This window comes from Pseudochaenichthys georgianus, chromosome 21 (genome assembly GCF_902827115.2).
Source record: "Pseudochaenichthys georgianus chromosome 21, fPseGeo1.2, whole genome shotgun sequence".
In the NCBI taxonomy this organism is placed as follows: Eukaryota; Metazoa; Chordata; class Actinopteri; order Perciformes; family Channichthyidae; genus Pseudochaenichthys; species Pseudochaenichthys georgianus.
The window spans coordinates 28759507-28783191 of NC_047523.1; the positions used below are offsets into that span (position 1 = coordinate 28759507).

General features: G+C 39.2%; 4 protein-coding genes across 4 annotated transcripts in view; 2 read left to right on the forward strand and 2 right to left on the reverse strand.

Annotated features, from left to right (window-relative positions):
- Positions 1-28: 28 nt before the first annotated feature.
- On the reverse strand, positions 29-3122 carry scrn3 (secernin 3). The gene is made up of 8 exons (XM_034109540.2): positions 3014-3122; positions 2600-2772; positions 2288-2469; positions 1975-2174; positions 967-1179; positions 717-879; positions 432-621; positions 29-341 (listed from the first exon to the last, which is right to left on the reverse strand). Exons 2-8 carry the CDS (start codon positions 2753-2755, stop codon positions 180-182), a joined length of 1266 nt encoding a protein of 421 aa, XP_033965431.1. The 5' UTR covers positions 2756-2772; positions 3014-3122; the 3' UTR covers positions 29-179.
- A 376-nt stretch (positions 3123-3498) lies between these two features.
- On the forward strand, positions 3499-9260 carry cir1 (corepressor interacting with RBPJ, CIR1). Its single transcript, XM_034110347.2, has 10 exons — positions 3499-3688; positions 4391-4485; positions 4987-5060; positions 5162-5175; positions 5316-5368; positions 5468-5516; positions 5856-5976; positions 6743-6849; positions 7163-7248; positions 7610-9260. Exons 1-10 carry the CDS (start codon positions 3617-3619, stop codon positions 8289-8291), a joined length of 1353 nt encoding a protein of 450 aa, XP_033966238.1. The 5' UTR covers positions 3499-3616; the 3' UTR covers positions 8292-9260.
- Positions 9261-10324: 1064 nt separating this feature from the next.
- On the reverse strand, positions 10325-12724 carry sp9 (sp9 transcription factor). Its single transcript, XM_034110251.1, has 2 exons — positions 12627-12724; positions 10325-12118 (listed from the first exon to the last, which is right to left on the reverse strand). The coding sequence occupies exons 1-2, from the start codon at positions 12645-12647 to the stop codon at positions 10817-10819; spliced, it is 1323 nt and encodes a 440-aa protein (XP_033966142.1). The 5' UTR covers positions 12648-12724; the 3' UTR covers positions 10325-10816.
- A 2799-nt stretch (positions 12725-15523) lies between these two features.
- LOC117466374 (obg-like ATPase 1) overlaps positions 15524-23685 on the forward strand; it is a 44831-nt gene continuing 36669 nt past the window's right edge. The window contains 4 exon segments of the mRNA XM_034109581.1: positions 15524-15589; positions 16093-16184; positions 19495-19638; positions 20452-20579. Of these exon segments, the coding sequence (XP_033965472.1) occupies positions 15524-15589; positions 16093-16184; positions 19495-19638; positions 20452-20579 (430 nt within the window).

Sequence of the window (23685 nt, forward strand, 5' to 3'; positions counted from 1 at the left end):
GTCAATGATGTGATACGTACAACATGGCTATCCAAGTCTGTTTTACTTTTTGTACAGCAATGTTAATTTCTCAAGTTCTGTTCTATTTAATTATACAACCATGTTTTTTTACACCTGATTCAACGGTAAACGCAGAAGCATATGCTGGCTGTGTCACTCTGCAGTTCTGTTTTGTGGTTTCAGCTCTTGCCGTACACGGCCATCTCCTCCTGAACACAGCTCGGGAACAGATTCACCAAAAGGTCTGGTTCCTTAATGCCATGTGAAAGAATCTCCTCCATCTCGGTCATCTTCTCCTTCTCCAGTCTCCTCATATTTTCTGTGATCTTCTTTCCTCTGTCCTATAGACAAAAAACAATTGGTTAATACATATTTAAGAAGGAATTGATCATACCAAGTTGAAATTGCAGGCTGAAATTAAGTTGTTAAACCTTGAAGGTCTCCATGATGGCCGCCACCAGTTCATGTTTGACAAACAACTTGTGTTTGCGGTCAGGTTTGCTCTGGAAGCGAGGTTTCTTCTTGACAGGGTCATCCGCGCCATAGCTGGGAGAAGTAGTCTCCTTCGGCAAATTAATCGTGTTAATGTTCTTCACAAAGATGAAAGGTTTGAATACGGACCTGTTGTGCAAAAATAACGACATTATCTGGTCATTAGCTTTTTTAAATGACTTCAAAGCATGCTTTATCAGCTGAACTGTGATCCAGCACTTTACCTTTCAGGGTCTGGAGTTGCTGTAAAGTAGTGAACCCCGGGCAGAGAGGGATCAGTGGGTATCACAGACACCATACTTCCTGTTGTCATGAACATGCCCTCCATGTTGATGCCACTCTCTTTATCTCTCAGGATATCCATCATCGTCTCAGCAGTAATGTGACCTTCAGTAGACAAAATAAACACTTGCATAAACAGCGGTACAGTTGTTACTTCTGATTCAATTCTCCATAGTGAAGTGTGTTACTTACCATTGCTCTTTTTCAGCAACTTCTTCCCCTCACAGTACCGGCTCCCAGCAGCTTCTATTCTGGCCGTAGTGGTAAAGGAGTAGACCGTGGAAAAGTTGAACTGAGTCTTTCCATCCCACCAGCCCTTGCTCTGTGCATATTTCCTCAATTCTGGGTGTTCCTTGTCGATCTTAGTTTTTATGCTATACTCGTTTGAGATGTTGCGATATCCAGCTAGAAGTAAAAACGAGAAGATTAGCAATTATACTTGAATTTAACAATATTTGATAGCAACCTAGGCAGTGTAATGTGTTGTAAAAAAACTCAGGCCTTTAATGCAGAAAAATGTCAACGCGTGATGGTCTTAATAAACATTTTTATTGGCAGCTACTCAGAGAATAACCTGACAGGGACAATATGGTAGATGACAAAAAGAATAAACATTAGAACATCAGAAAGTCTTCTATTTTACTTTTATAGAATAATAATAATAATAATAATAATAATAATAATAATAGCTCCACTTTGAAGAAGGATAATCTTGTGCCCAGGTTTATTTAGCAAGGTAGGATTCTTGTAATTATTGTTACCAAAGTGTGACAGTTAATCATGGCATTTCTGTCAGTGATATCAACCAGCCCTTTGTTTACAAAGCAGGCAGGGCCAGCTGGAGTGCTGACAGAGCTGTTGGTCCTGGTGCGCCACATAAACAACACTAAGTAAACATTCTTGTTGTTTTGGTAGGCCCATGGGTTTGGGTGTACATATTTAAATATCAAATTAAATTAAAAACATATTTTGTTAGTAAGTTATAGGTTTGCTAAAGAAAAAAGGTTAAAATCATGTATATGGATGATGATGATGGATATATAGGATGATGGTGCTTGTTGACAGCTGGGATCTTTTTGGCTTATTGGGCTGCAACTAAAATAGACTCCTACAAACATACAGTATATTTGGCATTTCTCTGACAGCATATATACAGATAAAAACGATAAATGTGAACGTTATTCTTTGTTTTCTAATTACCTTGTCTTCTCTCTGCAGCCCAGTGCTTCCCTGATGTTTCCAGCAGCCATGCCTCCTTCCTGTCAGAGATGAGGAAGCTGTTGTGGTAGGTGAAGCTTCCCTGATCCTCCATGCACGATCCTCCTTGGCCATATTTTTTCAGCAGCTCAGTGATAACATCCACAGCTTTCTCAGCTGTATCCGCTCTCTCAAGTCCAAGCCTTGAAAATTGTAGAGTCAGAAATGTATGTTTTGCTTCGTCATTGAGTGTTTCTCAAAAATGGTTTTCTGGATGTTATTACATTTCCAACAATCTCTTTTACAGGGGCTTTACCTGACAAGATCCATACCGAGAAGAGCTTCGTCGCCATCTGCACTCTCTCTGCCCCACACTGCTTCATTTCCAATACACACTTGATGTTCATTTGCGCCCATTTCTGCGCCCCACAGCCATGCTGGTTTGCTCAACATCACTGCATAAGTGTGGGCAACCTGCTCGATCTCTATGTATGTACACTGTTCACAAGATAAAGAAGAGAAAAACTGTTAATGGTTACCCTATGGCACTTTCACCAAAGAGCAGTCATTGTGGGCAATTGTGAAATTGAAGGTTGGAGGGCAATAACAAGCTGTATGTGTCGCCTACCTCAACCTTCTCCCCTGCATCGAAATCTCTGGCAGGAAAATAGACCACCTCCTGAACTTCATCACAAGGCCTGTCAGAGTTTTTCCCAAAGATGATGCATTGTCTCTCAGTGGAGGGGGGCAGAGCCACGAAGGTGTCACAGGAAGATGGGTGCATTTTGAATCAAAAACGTTCTGAAAGTCATAAACATAAGGATCAATACATTGAGTGGGTTACATTTGCAGTTTAACAGGTTTTGAAAAAGGCCTTAACATTAGCAGCCAATAGTACACTTTGCACCATATTTATTAGCCAATAATACGACATTGGTATTAAATCAGATTTAGACCTAAAGTTACCTGAGAGATCAAGACAAATATGCAGAGTAATTGAGTTGTTTGTAACTATATTCATCATTCAACAACGTACGCTTACCTGTGTCTGCCAGTCTTAGGTCTTACTGAGCTCTGTCTGTCACTATAAGTTTCTATTTTCTTTTAGGTTTCCATTTGAGCTCAACGTCACAGTTCACATTGTTGTCTCACACGGAAACAGTCACACAGTCACGTGACCAAGCTGAAGTCCGTTTTATATTTGTAATCGAAGTAGTGTTGTTTTTTTACATTATAGTTTTTGGTTGTTGGTGTTCCTAAAACATATACATTTTATTTAGTAATTGTTTGACGATGTGTTGGCAGGAAGTCATTATTGTGTCATTTCATTTATGATTCCAGTATCATAATCCCATGGACAAACCCAATTAAAAAGATGTAGCTTTTTAAGTTTATATATTACAAATGATGTTACTATATTTCAATGTAAATACTTGATGCATAAAGAATGAACAAATACATGTAGTTTAAAGCGTTACGCGTTTATGTTTTCAACGGCTCCCTGTAGCACCAACACAGAACTGACTTCCTGCAGAAGGATTTGTTTACATGCGCACTCGGAGGCTGCTACCTGCTACGTTATCAACTCTCTTAGCCAACACTAACGCTACGATTTCCATTCAGGTGACATTAACGGTTGTCAGCCATGGGGAAGTCGTTTGCCAATTTCATGTGCAAGAAGGATTTTCATCCTGCGTCGAAATCAAATATCAAAAAGGTGAGTGGTTGCGACAGTTAGTATTACAGTTTGAGGGTAGAAGACGTTAGCCAACTAGCAAGCAATGCTACCCGTTGATATGCTAGCCCAATTTGCTACTAAGCTTAAGCTAACACAATCCACTTTCAAAATAGTTTGATACAAATGACTCCCACTCAGTAGTGTTTATGTGTCAACTATATACAAACCATATACGATGGTTAGTCTACATTGTGTGCTCGCATTGTTGTGTGTTGGTCGGTAACGTAAAGCTAACGTTACAGTACAGAAAGACATCGGTAACTTAAAGTTACTTTAGTCCACTTTACTATCGTCGTCTTTAAAAGATAAAGATACTATTAGCAACAATGTACCACCCAAACTAATACTGTATTTGTTTACTTTGCTGATTGTAAATGTGATTCAATATACATGATATGTAGTACTCTACTATCATTGTGTCTAGATGTAGTCTAATGCTAACTTATAATGAGAGTCGTCTCTCCGCTCCCTGTAGTATAAATCAGTTCTCGAGACTAACAATGTTTATACACATGACAACCTCTCAAATAAATTCATTTGAAGATACATTCAATGATTGCATGTTCTACTCATTCATGTGCTTTAGTTTTAGCTGTAACCCATAAGGATTTCTCTCTGTTGATGAATGTGACTGTAATGATGATGAATAATGTAATCTGTAAAATAAAAATATTCTTACAGGTATGGATAGCAGAACAGAAAATAACCTTCGACAAGAAGAAGCAAGAAGATCTCATGCAGGCGTACATGAAGGAACAGGATTGTTACAACAACAGGTTTGATAAATATATAATTGTAACCTTAAACCACCTCATGACCTACTGATTTATTTTGAATTGCATTTAATTTGGGTTTATTGATTAAAGCGTAACGTGTAAATGGAAAGGTTTTTATTTACTTTACATTAACTTATACAATCATTTTAAAATAAATACTTCCTCTAATGTTATGGTAAATGTTGAAAATCACCATTAATAGAAAGTAACTCAAATAACATGTTTTTGTTGTGTTTTCCATTCTGCAAATTATTTATATATACATTCCATTTATTGTATATAGACTCTTCTTGCATTATTTCTATTTTATTTTGTACATTACACAACTCAAAACATTTTCTTGCACTATTTTATTTTATTTATCAGTTTCATTTGTTCTATGTCCTATATATATTCATGTTGCGCTGTTGGAGGAGCCTGTGACTTAAGTTGTTCATTGCCATATCTACACTGTAGCTACTGTGCACATGACAATAAGGCCTTGAATCTTATTACCTTTAGGGTGTTGATGGGGGATGATCGTGTTAAAAATGGCCTCAATTTCATGTACGAGGCTCCACCGGGAGCATCCAAAGGTCAGTGGTTACTTATTCCAAACACCTGATTCTTAAGAAAGAAATGATAAACTTCATTAATACTCGTTTACTTTTTTTCATAATCGTCTTCTCTCCTGAAGAGGAAACAAAAGAGGTAATTAAAGCAAATTATGTATCCATACGGTTCCACTCTTTTTCTGCATGTGGACCTTTCCTTACAACGCTTTTCCACTCATTTATAAATAGAAAGGCTTGCATACTAAAATGTGTAATGAACATGTGTCTTCTTTTCAGGATGGGGAAGAAGAGTACAAATTTGAGTGGCAGAAAACGGCTCCGAGAGAGAAGTAAGTATTTTTCTTTGAAACAAACCTACATTTTATTGAAATATTCTCAAGTGCGCTGCAACATTTGCATTCTATTTAATCCTTCATTTTCTCCTGTAGATATGCGAAGGATGACATGAATATTAGAGATCAGCCGTTTGGAATCCAGGTATGTGATGAATTTTTATTATTTGAAGCATTTAGGCTGCACCTGTGATTTAGATCTAGTGTGCACAGGTTGATACAAATCTAAACAGAAGAAATGACACCCGTATCTGTCTAAGATGTAGCAGTAAACGTATACGATTGGGACCCACTGTATTATTAAAGAAACTGTGCGTACATTAGTGAACAAAGTAAAAAAATTGGACATTAAACTAATCGATTTAGCCTTAAAGTATGTGATGCCATCATGTTTAGAAAGGATTTGAAGACTATTGGTTTGTCCAAGAAATGAATGGTACATCTGCACTATTTTCCATAATGTGTGTTGTTGTGAACCCCCCAGGTGCGCAACGTGCGGTGCATCAAATGTCACAAATGGGGCCACGTGAACACCGACCGAGAGTGTCCCCTCTATGGTCTGTCGGGTATCAATGCCAGCGCTGTGGCCCCCGAGGAGGCACCAGGTAAAGTGCAGTCATTATCTCAAATCTGAAACGCCTTCTCCAGCAGTGTCTTTGTTTATCAAAATAATAAAATGTTATTTTGATATCTCTGTAAACACACAACAACCATTTTATATACAGATAGTGTGTTGCTATTGAATTAAAACAGTCATTCATTCATCTATACAAGCATTTGCATACAAGCATATGTCAACATTATAAATACAGCACATTTAAATATATGATAAAATAAAGGAAGTAATCATTAACAGTTTATCAATATGTTGATACTTGACCTGCTGTGATATATATTTCTAAAACATGGGTGTTCTTGATTATGCAATGGGAAAAACCAGTAGGATTATGGTATGTCGTACAATATTATAAGTGAGCTTCAGTCTGTCGCATATTTTGCAGCAGGTACACTGAATCATTCCCCTCGGGGTTCAGCTGGAGCTCCCAGACTTCTGCAATCAGCGGATAGCGCAGTAAAGAAATCATGTTTCCCTGGGAGAGTCCAGTCAGTGCATGGTGTTGATGGTGGAGTGCTGTAATGGTCCCCCTCCTGTGCCGGGAGGGAAAAAAGTAATTATTGTGTATTCTGATTCCCCTAACTGCTGCTTTGGCAGAGCATGATATTGTATGATTTGCTCAGCCGGAAGTAGAGTGAGTTGATTTGATGTCCCATTCTGTTAACAAAGCCGCCCCTGAAATTCCCACTGTGGAGATAGTGGCTGGCGTGGGTCAGGCATCAATGGGAATCTGACGCTGTGATTTGTGCTAACAGGTCCGTCGATGCACCCCTCGGAGTTAATAGCGGAGATGCGAAACAGTGGGTTTGCCCTGAAAAAATGTGTCCTTGGTAGAAATTCTACTGTTTGTGATATATCGCAGGTAATTGTCTGTCTCACACTCCCTTCTTTGCACACATAGGATGATCTATTCACACACACACATATATACTTTACCCTTCAGGGGGAAAAGGCCGACTACGTCTCTTTTATGTCCTTAGAATATATGAATGCTGCTGAGAGGCCAGTTATTGAGGTAGCTCAAGTCAAGTAGACTAAATTATATGGATCAAATGTATTGTTTGATTTTCAAAAGGTTTTCAGCTGATGTACTCACTTAGAGATTTACAAAATGTGCCTTTGATAGTTATATTTATCTATATGCTTTGATGTAAATGTGCTGTGTACTTTTATAGGAATACGTTGCCAGTGAGGATGAGGAAGATCCCGAAGTGGCATTTCTTAAATCATTGACGAAAAAGGAAAAACAAAAGCTCCTCAGGTAAAAACATTTAAAGCACGTTTTAAAAAAAAAAAATATTTGTAACACTATTTGAATATTTTTTGCCTAATTTATAGAACAAACTGAAGGAAAATAATGTTTCAAAACCATCTGATGAATTACTAGGTCACTGTTTTATATGGAGCGATAGAAATATAACTTTTGAATCTTAGTATATTATCAACTGTCAAAAGTGAAAGGCATCTTTTTTTGCATTATTGCATGGTTTCCTATTTAGATGAAGTGTTTTACATTCCTTCCAACTCAAATGTGTTTATTAGAATGTATTTTTGTTAATAATATTCGATTACCTGCTGCCTTGTAGAAATCTTAATTGAACATTTGTGATCTTGTTTTACAGAAAACTTGATCGCCTGGACAAGGAGAAGGCGAAGAAAAAGAAGAGCAAGAAACAGAAGAAGAAGAGCAAGAGAAAACACAAAAAAAAGGCTGAAAATAGTGACAGCTCGAGTGACTCCTCCGATAGCAGCAGCAGTAGTGATAGTGACTCAGATTCAGACAGCCACGGCAAGTTCAAGAGCCAAAAGAAAAAGAAAAAAGATTCCTGTCGGGATAACAGCTCTAAGAGCGAGCGGCGAGTCAAGAGTCAGAAAAAGGCCTCCTCTCACAGAAGCAGGTCACCGAGCCCTCGCGCCGAACACAAGCGGCCTGAAGAGAAGTCGGGAGATTATAGACAAACAAGGACAGAGAGGGGAAGGAGCGGGAGTTGTAGTCTTATCCCAGAGAACAAGATCAAGCAGGAGGGAGGTCAAGAGAGAAAGAGACACAACAGCAGGGACAGAGAGAGACCGAGCAGCTCTGCCGTGGTCAGAAGCAGGAGCGGCGAGAGAGGCAGGGAGGAGAGAGGGAGAGACGGGCGTCACAGCAGAGATGTTGATAGGAACAGAAGCAGCCCAGATGGAAGGAGAGGCAGAACAGCAGATGGGAGGAGCAGAAGCAGGGAGAAGAGGAAGGAAAGGGATGGCATGGGGAAAAGCAGGAGTAGGGAGAGAAGCCAAGACGGAGCCAAAACAAGGCACTGACTGTTTAGCTTACAATATTGGACAAAATATGTTGAATCCCCTTTGGTGATGACTCTGTGATTACTGAGAACGCTATAACTGTCTCTCTATTTCAATTGCAGATATTGTTCAGTAGGTTTTCCTTTTTTCTCCAGTAGAGGGAAGCAGTGGACAGATAATATCCAGATGCAGCTCGTTGCGCCCTCTTGTTGTTTGGAAGAGTCTAGATTAATTGATAACCATTGCAAGCAATTTGCAGCTATGATCCATTGATGGAAAAATGTCAGACTAATTTTAATGGTCAGTTGGCCACCGGAAGACCATTTTCTGCGATGCAGCTTTTTTATATATTGCATTCATTATTGTGTCGTTTGGGGAAATATCGTCATTGTAAGATGTAATGCTTGGACGGCTGTTGATTCCGAAAAAAAAGTCTCCATATTTTATTTTCTGATTAAATTTTTAATTCTCTCCAAAATGGGTTTGTTTTGCGATGGATGAAAGAAGGTCCATAATTTAGTACTGTTAGTGTATTCCCACTAAATACTAACATGCCTTTCGGTCCGGGCACCTGACGATAAAATATTACTATTAGGCTACTTATAATCAGAAACTAATTACAATGTTTATTTATTTTTATTGTTTGTTTGTTTTGGCCGGTTTCCCTGAATGATATAACACTATTTGTGTTTTTCATAAAGATATATATTTCCTGTTGGTTTTTTGCAGGCTTCAACAACAAATATTATTTATATCTAAATGTCAAGCGTAAATTCAGCAAACGAAACAGCAACTGCACTAGCCTATATTTGTTTTATTAATGCACATCTGTATTTAGCATTTAAATACATGTCTTAAACTGAACATTTATTTTTAACAATTATTATTTTAATTAAATGTGACAAAAAATGTTTAACCTGTTATTTGATGTCCTAAAATTTAATTTGAGACAAAATACATTTTGTAAAATAAAACATGGCAACAATTACATTCTTTATCTCAGATTTACTTTTTTTGCATGTGATGCAAGAAGCTTTAATTTCAACATTTTTCTCAAGTGTTGCGTTTAGCTTTTTTTGTTGATGAAATGTAGATTGTGCATTTAATTTGCTAGTTTTCACGATGTGGCCGTTTCCTTAGCGCCGCTGTGGCACAAAGGGGAAATTGAAATAATTTCCCTCTTTGCCTTCTGGTCAATTTAACATCCTCTTTAAAAAAAAAAGAGGGTGTCTGGATGAGATGCTGCTCCCTGACGTATTCCCTGTCCTGGACCCACGCTTTAATTATTCCCCGGGTTTTCTTTGAGAGTCGGACGCTGCACTGGGTAAGCACAAAGAAGTCAGAGAGCATCCTTGAACCCTTTCAACACGGGGCCACTGATATTCAAATACCGTGCAGGCACCATTTGACTGTTCTGAGCTAAGAGCATTTTAAATTCAAACATTTGCATGTGACTCTTTGCCCCTTCTTTTTCTAAAGTTTAAAAACTGTTCCCATAACATCTATGTGGCTCCTGGCAAAGAGAAACGCCGTATCCGTATTATCGGTCCACCGATTGGTATGCAAATGAAAGCAGTTAATTTGGACAATTAGAATAAATATTCAGGGCCCTTTGTCGTCAAACCCCCTCGGAAACCCCCCGATAAAGTGAAAGTGAACAAAAGATGTCTCGGAGATTAATTAGATATTTGATAAGACACGAATCCCTAATCGCAAATACAAGACGCATGGGGCTGCGATGTGCTCCAAGTCATAATTAATACCATTTAACAAGGTTTTCATTTGGGCATGAAATGTTTTTTTCCGGGGCATTAAACATTGATTTATTCCATAGGGGGAAATAGTGAAAGTCAAGGTGTTATAGGTGATATTTAGAGTAATAGTAAACGAGCAACACTCACGTTTAAAAATAAAATTCAAAATTGAATAAACATTTTTTTTAACTAAAATCCTCACAAGAATAATTAAACAAAAATATATAAAATGTACATCACACAATTTCAGCCTTTTTTAAAGATGTTTTAATTACGATAAAATGAAAGTCATATACGTGTGACTTTATACAGGTAAACATTTATATATAGATATTTTTTTAGCAAAGAAATAAAATGGTTAACCAAAGTTGAAAAAGCTGTGTACATACATATCCACAAAGTGCGTCGAAAGTAAACTCCCTGATTTCCAGGATACCAACACGAATAAAACAATCATAGCCTAACATTTACATGAAAATAACAAATAGTTTAGTCGTCAATATACAAGGTGTAACTCACATTGTCCAACCAAAATTCAACAGGTTTCGCTCACCCTTACCCAAACATCCATTTCGTTTTCAAGTTGCCCCTAAAAATCCCCAAAGGCCTACAGTAAAGCACTGTTTTCTTTTGATGGGTTTACGAATGAAACGTCTGTGGAGAATATATGTTTTTGACTTTGCAATCTCCTCTTGGAATATTTTCTCCTTTTTATTGTCTTTCAAATAAGACCCGTTTTTCTATGCTGTGCATTTTTTAATCTGTTTTTTGTTGTTGTTGGATGAAGCCTCATTAGGGCTCGTCGTGAGGAGACTCATGGTCCTTAACATTGATTCTGGGATTCACCCCCTCCATAATAAGTTCTGGGGACTCGGACCTCGGGGTCTCCAGGTTACTGGTGTCGGTGTCACTGTCGCTTCCCTTTTTGCTTCCACCACCGGCCGTGTGCGTTTTGATGTGCTTGCTCAAATGGTCACTCCGCATAAAGCGCTTGTTGCACACCGGGCAAGAAAACCTTTTCTCTCCGGTGTGTGTGCGGAGGTGTCTTTGGAGCTCATCGGACCGAGTGAACCTTTTGCCACAGAAAAGCCAGTTGCAGACAAAAGGCCGCTCACCGGTGTGCCATCTCAAATGCGCTTTGAGGTGAGACGTCTTACCGTACACTTTACCGCAGCCGGGAATGTGGCAGCTGTGGAGTCCCTTTCTGCGCAGGCTGGCCCCGGCGGGTCCCAGCCGCTCAGCCTCCTGGCAGTTCGGACAGTCACATGTTGCTCTGCCGGAGTACCGCCGGGACGACCTTGAGGAGCTACTTATTCCTGAACTGCCCCCAGAAATCATGGCGTTGGCAGCAGAAGCGTCTGTGTAAGTGGGGATGACAGTTTTGAACCCGTCCTGAGTTAACAGGTGCTGCCCGGTGGACAGGAGGTGGGACGCGGTGGGGCTGATTCCTGTGGAGCTGAACGCTGAGTGCGTCAGCGAGGAGAAGTCCGGGTTGTAGCCACTCAGCTGGGAGTGGATGCTTTGAGGTGCCCCGGTGTGCAGTGAGGTCTGGAGGGTGCCGGCAGGATTCTGGACATCAAGCCACGACCCAGGGTTAGTGTGGACGTCCCACCACGAGGACGCACCGTTGGCAACTTCGCCAGAGATGGTCGAGTGGAAACCGGACTTGTACCAAGACTCATACGGGTGCGCCATCCCCACCCGAGGGTAAAGAGACTCTGCTGATGTGTGGACTTTGGAGATAAAAGCTGACTGTCCAGAATCTTGGGATGAGACGCTCGCAGAGTTGGAGAACAGACCGCTGTACTCTGTGGAAAAGGCAGAGGAGGTTGGGGAGGTGGAGGCAAAGCAGAAGGCGCTGTTGCCTGCGCCACTGCTCGCTGTTAGTCCTGACGGCGCGCGGCTTGTTGCTACTGTGAAACCGGGCAGACTGGATCCCAAGTTGCAGCTGGAGGAGGATCTCTTCCACGGATGAAATCCACCTTTTGAGAAAGCGCTCGAGTCAGGTAAAGTTGTAAGAGGACTGGTGTTACCAATTTTGTTGCAAGTTGCAGCCAGCATTGCTAGAGGCGTAGTTCCAAACCGTGGCTCTTCCTGAAAACACACACACAAGTTGGACTTAAAACGGGCAACAACATTGAAATATATAATTGTTTTTCTATTCAACCCGAATATCTTTAGCAGATGACTTATTACAAACAAATAAATAATAACAACATCTAAAGAGAATAGTTGGAACTAATTTAAATGTTTTGGAGCGAGAGGAGAATCGTATTTTAAAAAATCCATACATAAAACACAGGCTAACGTTCAAAAATAATTATTTACATTTTTTTTAAACTTTCTCAGTATACTAACTCTCTCAGATATCTGCTGTGAATATACACACAAATAACATAATAAAACACAATCCTACACGTCTTTATCGGCATGTAACTATTTTTTAATAATAATTAACGAGTTAGTAACACAGTTGGAGATCATTAGTGCAAACTTGAAAGCAAGCATGTTTATGTAAGCAGCAAGCACTTTCAGTTGCAGAAGAGTAGTCTACAATAACTGTATGCACAACCTTTGTGCACAAATACAAAGTCAAACTCACCCCAAGTATAGACGTTGCCATATCCAGGGTCTGTGCTGTGATGAGAGTGTTCGCGATTTCAATGCTGTAAGGCTCCAATTTGATTCAGACTCACCGTGTTTGACTCAGGTCACACGGTTTCTCTCTTGGCTCGCAGCTCCCAACACTACCTAGTTGTAGAGAGCGTGTTCTTTGAAGTACAGCTGGCAAAGACTCGCAGCCAATCGTAGCACAGCATTCATGGCTGGGGATGAAGGCAGCCAATCAGAGACTCGACCGCGGACAGAAACACCAAAAACCCCGCCGTCAATCATCTGTTGTGCAGCCTCTGCTCAGACTGTCATACAAGACACGATTTGGTTTTTTTGTTTGTTATGCATACAGTTATTTTTATGTATTCTCACGAAGGCTCAATGTCTCCTTTCATTGCAGAATTGAGTTCACACGTCAGTTCTCCAAAAGGTAAGCGTTTCACTTATTTTAAAGCATGTGTAGGTTGTGGTGACACTGTATTCTTCCAGGTTTCCCGTCTGATTTTCAATATTCAGATCATGCGCAACACGTCATTGAGAAAGTGCTGCTATTTAAGCACATAGTATCCTGAACAATGTGAGAGACGCTGGCGTTGCTGATGACTTTATCTGAACAGTGTGTAGACATGCTGCAGTGTGTTGGGCACGGCACAGTCAATGCTCGGGTGTAAACAAATAGCCTACTGTTATATAGCTTAAACCACAGGTGCTCGTGTTCGTATTGCAAAATCACAGCAGAAGTTTAGTGAAGATGTCCAGAAACAGGCCGGAAACAGCAGGGATCTTTCCTCCAAACACCTGGGGATCATTTATGAACCGACTGAATGAAACGTATTGTCTGAGCACACGAAGGAAAATAACCTAATCACTCGTAATGGATCAACAACCATGTGTTTACTTCCAGACACAATTATTTGCGCGTCTGTGCTCGTGCGTGTGTCCGTGCCGTGCGCGCACCCCCCTCCCTGCTTCCTTGTTGGGCAGTTCAGGTGAGGGGTTAATTACAAATGACAGCTTGCTTGATCATGTGTTTTTAACTCAACGACAATTATTTTAAAAGAGAGAAAAGTTTCAGTTAGCAGGTGATGCCTGAGGCCGCCACTCATCTCCATTAAACTGCTTTTGCACTCTGTCCGAGTCTCATCCGAGAAATAAAATAATTCCACTCTAATCACTCACATCATACATTTTAGAAGATTAAGAGGTTGCCGTTTTCCAACAATTTGTCTAAACTAGCGACTATTTTTTTCCCTTTTAAATATCACAATTCCATAAGCCCGCATACCACATAGCTTGTAAAAACGCCCAGGGATAATGACATAATGTAAAACTGACCTCCTCTGACGTGAACCATCATCCCTCTAAAAGTTAAAGCAATTTTCCAGAGAAAGGCTTGACTGAACGATGTGCATTATAGTATTCAAAACGGGCAAATAATGCTCCATTAGTATGAATGCTGCCATTCAACACAGGCGCAATTTGTTCAAATACTCTTTTTGCTTTCAAACCACCACCCTTTAAACGGGTGAATAAAAATCAGCCTCATCAAATCCCGAGAGCTGTAACGACAATTAAATATTTGTTTGCAATCTTGACAATATGCTGTTAACATTAAATGTCTATTATACATAAAGTGAATTGTTGCTGAAGAAGTGAAATTAATTGGAGCGGTAAATTAAATTACACGCAGCATTTAGGGGCATTGTTTTCATTATACTTAATTTACATTACAACATCGCACAACATTATTATAACAATTATTAAAATTATAAAATGTCACAGATTTTAGTCTCAATGGTAACACGGGTATTCTGTCCGTTTGTTGACATGTTAATTCACGTGTTCATGATTGTGTCCTATTATATCATAATAAGAGATTGTAATAATGTTCCTAACAAAGAAATCTCAGATTATTAATGCATTAATAAATGTATTTTACAAGCATTGCCTTAAATGTATTTGCAGGAAAAGGTGTCCCATTAACCTATAATAATAAAAGAGTAGTGATTTTTCTGGCGATGTCTTCTTGAGACAAAAGGGGAGAACATGATCTTGCCTTGTCATTCAAGTAAGATTTTTGAGTTGCATCTGTAATCCTGGATTTTCGTGAGCACTTCTCTGTGGCAATTAGGAGCCTATTACAAGCCATTAGATTGATCAATGTACCTTAAACAATGGGAATGATTTATTTGGTTGAACAAAACGCTCTGCATCTATTGTGATGAGTCTAAGTGGGGGTGCATCCATCAACAAAAGATAAATGATTAATTCAGACCTATTCATTTGAATTCTTCCTACAAAGCCAGCCTCACTTGCCTCAAATCCAGATTATTAGTGCCTCATTTTCAGCATGTTAAACCAGACAGGGTTCTGGATTGGGCAATGGTTTTTGGTTGTGCCCCTGTGAGCTTTAATTTGTATTTCTGCTGGGGGAAGTTTATTTGAGGACATTTAACTAATTGTGGTAATTTGGTGTGCTCATGTGGCTACACCTGTTTCTCTCAAAGGGGGGTTGGTGGAAACAGCAAGGATGTTTTACTTTGTTTCTGTGGCGCTAAAGCTGTACAGTGCTGTCTGAAAATTACACTTTTTATGATCAGATGAAGCTCATTGAATAGCACAAGTATGAGTATTTTGTCAATATGTTATTAAGGTCTCTTCCTTCTTAAATGTAAAGATAAAGATAAAACCATTGTTTTTGTTTGCTTTAAATGACAATGTCTGACCTACCATGAGTTTGTTTAGGTCATTGTTTCGTTTGTTGGCAGGCGAATAGAGACAAAAGCACTGGAAATAATTGATATACATTAAAGTGCATTGTGAAATAAATTGCTTGATAGAGGATTTATTGCTGTAGGAAGTCAATAAGGTATAAAAGAAAGGGAAATGGCCAAATTGCTTAGACCTGCCAGCAAAGGGATGGAGCTGGTGGATGTCTTCAGTAACACGGCTGTCAAGACGATTCAAATGTTAATTCAAAGCAGGCAGCTGTTGACAACCCAGTCAAGCCTCTGTTGAAGATTAACTACACTTTCAATGCAGACACATTTCAGCCAACAGTTCTATGTAAGATTGATCTCACAGCAGCTCATCAACCTACATTGATAAAAACCATCAGCTAAATGTGGAGGTACAGGTCATCCTGCCAGCGTTCAGTGTCAACTTCCATTTCCAGAAGCTGCATGTTCTATTTTTAATGCGGGGGAGCGAGCCATCCGAGGTGCAGTCGGCTGGTAACATTTGAGGACTAAGCTTGGCACATTTTGTGTAAATGTGCTGTTTTCTTCTCTGAGTTGGTGAGCTGTTGTGGAACTCAGCAGAAACCTAACAGTGGGAAGTGACTCAAAAGAAGTTGCAGGTTATGAGGAATAGCTCCATACAAAACGAGAATGCATTGTGGATTATGTAATAGAGTTTGGTTCTGACTTCAGACTTCTCCTCGTTGTCTTTATCAGGGAAAGGGAGAGAATGAAGCGAAGCCACTGCCACTGATTGGAAGGTTTGGCACTTCATTGAAAATAGGAATTGTTGGCCTGCCTAATATTGGGTAAGTAACGTTTTTATTTACATAGATAGTGTTGCCTTCTCCCCATTCACACTGCCTGCACCAGCATGTGCTCTGTCCACATCGGAACTATGTCTGCCTCCCATGATGCCATAAATATAAATGCATGAAAGGCAGCATGTAAGCTGAGTACAGTAGATTTCAAGACTTAAGAGCATATATTAAATAAAGAAAAAATAGAATTTCAGATATACAGACAACTTTGAGTTGTTCACGTTTCTTCACAAAGAGCTTTCACACCTTGTTTTTATCAAAACAAACTAAACAGCATTTGGCTTGATGTTTATAACTTGAAATGTACACAATAGCCAGAGAGGCAAAACACCCTGTTACTAAGCAACTTCACATGGACACATTTTCAGTGTTTCTTAATAAACGTTCACGTAATGCTTTAAACATTACATGTGTTAAGGTGTTTAAAGTGAACACATACACAGGATTCTCAGTCAAATAGGACACCTTGCAGGTCACAGAAAACTGTATGATATTCACTTGTAAGTTCAAGTGACCAAACCCTTTGCTTTAATCACTCAGCTATTACACCTGCATGAAATTGGACATTATTTATGGACATACACATTTTCTGCTGTGGTCTTTCCAAATGTTTTTTTCTCCTGTGCAAACTATGCTTTAGTGTCTTCAATTGTGATATAATCATTTCAACTAAAGGTTGCAGGTACAAATATGTAGAAGGATGTTAATCAGAGTCCCGGATCTTTTCTCTTTCTTCTTATTTACTGATGTGGTTTTATTTATTTATATATAACGCATAGATGCAGCAAATATTGTAGGTGTTTCTGTCTGTCAATGCATCAATGTAATCAAACACAGTAACTTGATTTAAAGGATGACAAGAATGTGAGGTAGTTTTGGAATATTTCCATTTATATGAACCCGGAAAGCGAGTTACTCTTCCTGTGATTTGTATACGTAAGGTGGTCAACTTGACATGAATCTGTACTGCACGCGCAGAGTGTTTGTGAGGAGGCTGACACAGTGTCTGCATGTCAGACCTGGTCAGACAAATCCACCTTGTCAGCATCTACCAGGACCTTCAGCAGCCCAGTGACAGAGTGTAATGACAGGGCAGACCCTACATGTTACCCTTTGAGCTACAGACTGGGCCGCAGCGATAGGTCATCTTCCGCTCAGCTGTCAGGTTCTCATCTTTCTGCAGCTTCCTGAAACGTTTTTTGAGTCAGAACGGTTGTTTTCAAGTGGCCTTAAAACTTTTATAAGGACTGAAAACTGCAGGTTATGAAGGGAAAAAAGCGTGTTATTCCAAATAAACTGTATAAAGCGTGAGGGTATTTTTTACAGGACTTTTCATTATATTTCCAGGTACTGGATATTTATAACGGAGAATAAACACTCTGTATAGAATCCCTTTTTGTAGAGGTTTCTGCTCCTGCACATGCAGTCTCTTCACACAGCTGTTTGTTGGATGTTAGAGCACAAGGATCCAACCCCCTTGAGTCCAGTGTTTTCTTTTCTAAACCCACAATTTCTTCCTGGTATAAGAAGAAGAACTCATTGAGGTTGTGGCCGGCCATACCTCATCTAAGTCAAAGTGCAACTCGTCAACCCTCCTGTGGTTTCTTCATGAATGAACCATGTTTGAATGCCAGCCTGCTGTTAGTTGGGCGTAACTGACCGTTCTTCACACACATGGGAAACTTGAGAGTGTGATTCAGCCAATCTCGCAGCTATTCCATCACAGAGACCAGCACATTTGGTCTTTTTGCTCAAAAGCTCCAAAAGGTTGAGTCTTTCTTGTCCATTTAACATACTATTGTGACACACTGACAAGTATGCACAGTTTATGGCTTAACTGACTCATTGTGAGTCATTCTTAAAACACTTCCTCTGGTCAGCTGCTGAACTTAATTGAAAGGGTCCCTGCCTTTTGACTATAGTGCCTCACCCCAGTCTGCTCTGTGTGACTTCTTATGCGCTCGTCATGTTTTTATGTTTATGTACCAGACAGAAAATTAAGAAATACTGAATCTCTAAGTCATTTCTTGAAGTTCCTAATTGCCCCATTTAATATGCTTAAAAAGTGGATATGCTAACATTTGCTCATGAGCATACTGTGTGCATGCACTATTAATTTATTTTTGCAATAGACAAACAAAAATTATTTTCTATTTCATACATTTAGCTCATTGGTCTCCCTGCCTTTTTTACACTGCATTAGACAACTTGCGCTAATATAATTGATTTGATTGAAGTTAAACAAGCAATTCAACCAGAAAAACAATGCAATCTTCTGAGAAGAACTGTTGTGAATACAAATATCATCTATAACGGTCTTGTCTTTTATTAGAACATAGAGATATCCCAGATATATCACATATGTTGTGGCACTTTGACCCCTATAAAGAAATGATGTAAGAAAATATATGCGTTATTTGCAAATCACACATTTTAATTATGTGCCATGACTGTTCTCTTGTTCCTAATTGTTCTCCACTTTCAGTTTAACATTCTATTTAGCATCTTCCTTTTCTTGGAAAGATTAAAAAAAAACATATAAGAGTTAAGTATATACCACTCCCACTAGTGGAAAAACAGTCTGGATCCCCATCCCCATGGACCCGCATTTTACACTCTAAATTGTAATTAATTAGAAACATTTTCAAACCTGATGATAATGGGGCAATGTAACTGTGGATTGTCATTCTTTTTGTTATCCAAGGTGACCCGAGAATAGCCTTCAAGTATGTTTAAAAACAATTTAGGTTTACATACGAAACGAATGCATCACTTTAGCAATCTTGAGCAATCTTATGCCTATAGGACTTAACAAACAATCATTTCCTCCAATGAGAGGATGCAAATGGACAGTCATGGATTATAGTTAACTGCCATGCCATTATGACTCGTAGACACTTGCCATTGTCTGTAGATTTTGAAGTACACTTGATCTGCTTGTGCCAGAGAAAATAAATCTCTGTGTGATCACAACATGCGGGGCGGCGTTTGGCTGATCCCGTTCAACAGCTGAGATCTATCAGAAATGTAATTTGCCCCTCGATTCCACCTACAATTGATCTATTATGGGATTATCTGACCTTGTAATTGGGCGAAGTATTTCATATAGTATTTCTGAATCAAAAGCTCAAATACTCTATCTCCATTAACCTTTTGTTTTTTTTTGTTCCATTCTCCGAAAAATAAAAAAAGCCTTAAATAATTTACTGAACTCTTCCAGGTTCGTGCAGTCGAACCATGAGGTTCTGCACACCAGCACTTTTAGATGGATTGACCTCACTGCTGGTTTTATTTTCAGGAAGTCAACCTTTTTCAACGTGTTGACAAAGAGTCAGGCGGCAGCAGAACATTTCCCCTTCTGCACCATTGACCCAAATGAAAGCAGAGTGCCCATTCCAGATGAACGCTATGATTTCCTCTGCCAATTCCACAAACCTCCCAGGTATGGGGTCTCATCATTCACCTATTATTCACACTTCAGATCTGTAGTCGCTGACTGTCTTCTTTCAATAGGTATGAGAAAACATAACAATGTTGTTGACATAGCTGCCAGTTCTGTATGATGTATGATTGCTGCTCTACTTCAAGGTTTTCTGTTAAGGGAAAAGCAGAATCATCTGAACCTCCAACACCTGGTTATCATACACATTTATAGAGGCTGTTAAAGCAGGCGGAATTCAGATTTGTCAGGCTATTCTGACAAAGTACTAGTGAGATATCCCGTTTTGACTGACAAGCATAGGTATGTTGAATAGCACAGAGCATTTGACTGCATGACTTTGAGTCACTACTGCCTTTCAAAGAGCGGTATGTATCTCAGTGGCAGGCTTAAACTCACTTCCTCTTGACTTACGCTGCAACTTTAATACCCGCAGAACAGATTCCACTGCTACAGTATAGCCCAAGAACAATGACATTAAATACCTCTCAGTTGTAAAGTATTTAGAGACGGATAATGACATTATTGTTTTCTTATAGGATTTGATTGCAATAAAGAAAAATCCAAAATGAGCCTTCTCTTTTATGATGTTTACACTATGTTAAGGCTTCTTAAGTTAGTGTTGACTATGCCATGTTTTGTGACTATAATCTGATATAAGAAGATGATAGTGTAATATTTTAAGTGTTACAATAATATAACGTTTTACATGACCTTATTGGATTAAAGCACAATGAGGGAGGTTTCTCTTTTATTTAAAGTGATATTAATAATGTTTAAAGTCTGACCTTTTTGTTTTTACTTCCTGGTTTGCAGCAAAGTTCCAGCTTTCCTTAATGTCGTGGACATTGCTGGCCTGGTGAAAGGCGCTCATGCTGGTCAAGGCCTGGGAAATGCCCTCCTGTCCCACTTCTGCTCCTGCGACGGCATCTTCCACCTGACACGTGAGTCCCAGGTTGAGGGCTTAGCTCATCAGTGGAGCACTCTTGTTTCTACTGTAGCAGTTGGCAACATTTAGTCACAATTTATAGCACCAGTACCGTCTACGGGTAAGCATAGGCCTTAGTTGTGCTATATAATACCAAGACAATGTCCCAGGACAACTTTTCTGGTGCATTCAGATCAACATACATCTCAAAATTAATAAAGCCAGATCAAAACTCATATGTAAGGAATGAGAATCATAACAGTTAAAGGGACTGTAGCTTAGGCTTCACAAAATCAGTAGCATATTTGTAGTTTTAAAAACAGAACAAAGAGTACCACATGATATAACATCATTCCTAATGACACTTTTGACTAAGGTTAGGTACTGTTGAGGTAAGTAAGTTATTCATGAACATACTGTGAGGATGAAGGTTTCCTTTTCTTTTCCTTTCAGTTTAATACACACGGTTTACATTTCTAATAACAAGTAGCTTTAAATATAATAACTTGACAAATACTATTGCCACTCCTTATAATACTGTTGACAACAATAACAGTTGGAATAATAAAACAAATTTGTAATGATTCAAAAGACCTTCTGTGATACCTGCATGTACAGATCTGATTCACTCAGCATGTTATTCCTAGTCTGTCCCTCAGAGAGACATATTTAAAATCCCTTCCCAGGTCTCCCTCAACTTCCTCTGTGTCTCTGACATGGTCTTTGTCTAATACAATTACATTTCCAATAATAAAAGTGTTGCAAAGTAGAATCATTAAAATTACAGCAACTGAAATGAATGCAAAGTCCCCTTTTAAAAATACCTTTTAAAGAAAGTACTGATTGTATGCTGTTATTGACTTTCCCACTGTGTGAAAGGAGCGCTGATTAGAGAGACGGTGGCAGCAGACATGAAGCCTCCACATAGAAAGGGTTAAGATTAAGACCATTTTGCTACATTGTTCCTAAATTGTTCCTGTGTGTCTCAGACAAGTATATTACTTTTGTTCCAGCAGATTTCCAATCGCCTCTGACTCCGCAGTTTGTGAGAAGTGGAACTGGAAGACCACCCACTGTAAGACTTAGTAATGATTTACAGAGGGGACAAGACAAGTGAATTGAGATAAAAAGGTCTGATGTCAGTTCAGTTTTTAATGGCTTACTTAAGTAATATTACAAAGCCGGTATTATTTTACCTCAAAACCAACAATTCTTTAGTCATTATATTAATACGGTAGTTTTCCTTAGCCTGTTTGTGGTAGCTAAAATAGGTCATAAATATATAGGGTTTGTTGTATTTAAAAATGTAAGGGAGAGTTTCCCACAACTGCTTAGCAATGTAGTTTAAACTAAAACAAACTTGTCTTAAATACAGATTACGTAGATTAAGTACTGTAATTGTGGGGGACTATTTTCAGCTGCGGATTAATACACATGTGCTGTACTACAGTATTTACAGCCACAGGGCAGAATATTACAGATTTACTCAAATTAAAGAGTGCCTTTGTGCATGGTATTGAAGGACAATGTCCACCAGAGCAACAGTGCAGCTCAATTATATGATTTTAATAGTCTCTGGGCAACAAAAGTGGTAGATAGCACACGGGAATAAACTTATTTTGTACACTTGTGCAATTAGTTGGATCAGTTTGGTCTTTTCAGATTTGACAATTAAGAAATATACAGTACATTAAATATTCTCAACCGTGACGTTTTTCATATTTCAAATGACAGAATATAATCTCTTTGTTTTCCTGTGTGCCCACGTTTTTGAAATACTAATTCACTACATGTGCTATACATAATTGTTACTTGTATGTGGGTTATATTTTAAATATCCTTATGTCCTTAAAAACACCCACAGTTCCTTCAATATGTGTATGCAAGATCCTCTCCCGAAACCAAGTCTTTTGTTTCTACTGCCACAAAGAAGACAAACATCCTCAACAATCATAAATAGGAAGATCGAAAGCTTCTTCTTTGTGAGTATTTACATCTATCTGCTTTGGCGTGCTATTGTTTCCACTCTTGTGAGGTCCTTGGAAACAATGTGGTATGTTTCACAAGTTAACCATTAAACATAGCTGGTTTTGTTTGGTAATTATATCTGCTGACGGCAGACTGCAATGTTGAAGCCATTGCTTTTATATAGCTTGTTGTGGGGGATCACACTTTTTGTTTCTGGAGTGGTATGTTTTTTGTCATGGAATTAACAGAAGGGCTTTTAAAGTCACCACAGAGAGATGCTCAGCTTTAGTGTCATTAAACATCGATTGTCTTTGCACAATGTAGACAAAAACAATTGACCTGAGCCTGATGAAGAGGGGAAGTCAAGTTTTATTTTAGAGATCAGCATTTATTTTCTACCATTATTTTATAGTGTTTTTTCACCGTTACATTCCTTTGTGATGAGGTTGTACAATTTGAGGGAAACAGGTTTTACAAAGACATGAAGGCAGAATAGTTACCAGAGAGTGAGTATACATCTATTGAAAAGATTAAACTGTTTCCAGGGAGGAGTCTTATTTAATTTGCGTCTTGGTGTTTTTAAATTCCACCAGCATTGTGCACATTATGAATATTTTTCAACCCCTAATGATTTTTGAAAAGCCTGTGTAAACAGTGGATTGGCTTTCAACAATACCTACCCAGTACTATGAAGGTCCTTGATGACATCCTGAAAGCTGATTCTGCTGAACGGCTGGTGTTCCCTGGTCTCATAACAAATGGTTTGCAGGCTAAGTGTTCCCAGTGCTTCTGCAGTGACTGGAACCCGGCGGGATCCTCGTGGTCTGACACAAGACGCAGACATGTTCTACTTCATCTGTTCTTCTGTTCCCCGCTAGCAACTCTGCCAGCTCACCTGGCCTTATTCCCAGATGTTTGGTTTCCAGCAATTAGATGTTTGAATGCTCACCCAGTGTCCCCCTCATCGCTGCAGGAATGCTCTGGTTCACTTCTAATGACGACTTATTTACGGTTGCATGACACTCAGTAAGAATCTAGCCTTAAGATACTGTGGTGAAGCACGTTTAATCTTTAGGGACTGGCTGTGGTTGTGGGCAGCGTACTGGAAATGAGCTGTTATTTTTGGCGTAGACTCACTGTGATATTCATGCGTT

Bases quoted from the DNA above. Each gene is read 5' to 3' on its own strand.
- cir1 (XM_034110347.2), top strand. From the start codon at position 3,617: ATGGGGAAGTCGTTTGCCAATTTCATGTGCAAGAAGGATTTTCATCCT. The intron at 5,369-5,467 runs GTAAGTATTTTT...TTTCTCCTGTAG, and splicing joins AAAACGGCTCCGAGAGAGAA to ATATGCGAAGGATGACATGA. The intron at 5,517-5,855 runs GTATGTGATGAA...TGAACCCCCCAG, and splicing joins ATCAGCCGTTTGGAATCCAG to GTGCGCAACGTGCGGTGCAT.
- sp9 (XM_034110251.1), bottom strand. From the start codon at position 12,647: ATGGCAACGTCTATACTTGGG. The intron at 12,119-12,626 runs GTGAGTTTGACT...GTGTGTTTTCAG, and splicing joins TGGCAACGTCTATACTTGGG to GAAGAGCCACGGTTTGGAAC.
- scrn3 (XM_034109540.2), bottom strand. From the start codon at position 2,755: ATGCACCCATCTTCCTGTGACACCTTCGTGGCTCTGCCCCCCTCCACT. The intron at 1,180-1,974 runs GTAATTAGAAAA...TTTTACTTCTAG, and splicing joins GGCTGCAGAGAGAAGACAAG to CTGGATATCGCAACATCTCA. The intron at 622-716 runs GTAAAGTGCTGG...TTTGCACAACAG, and splicing joins GCAACTCCAGACCCTGAAAG to GTCCGTATTCAAACCTTTCA.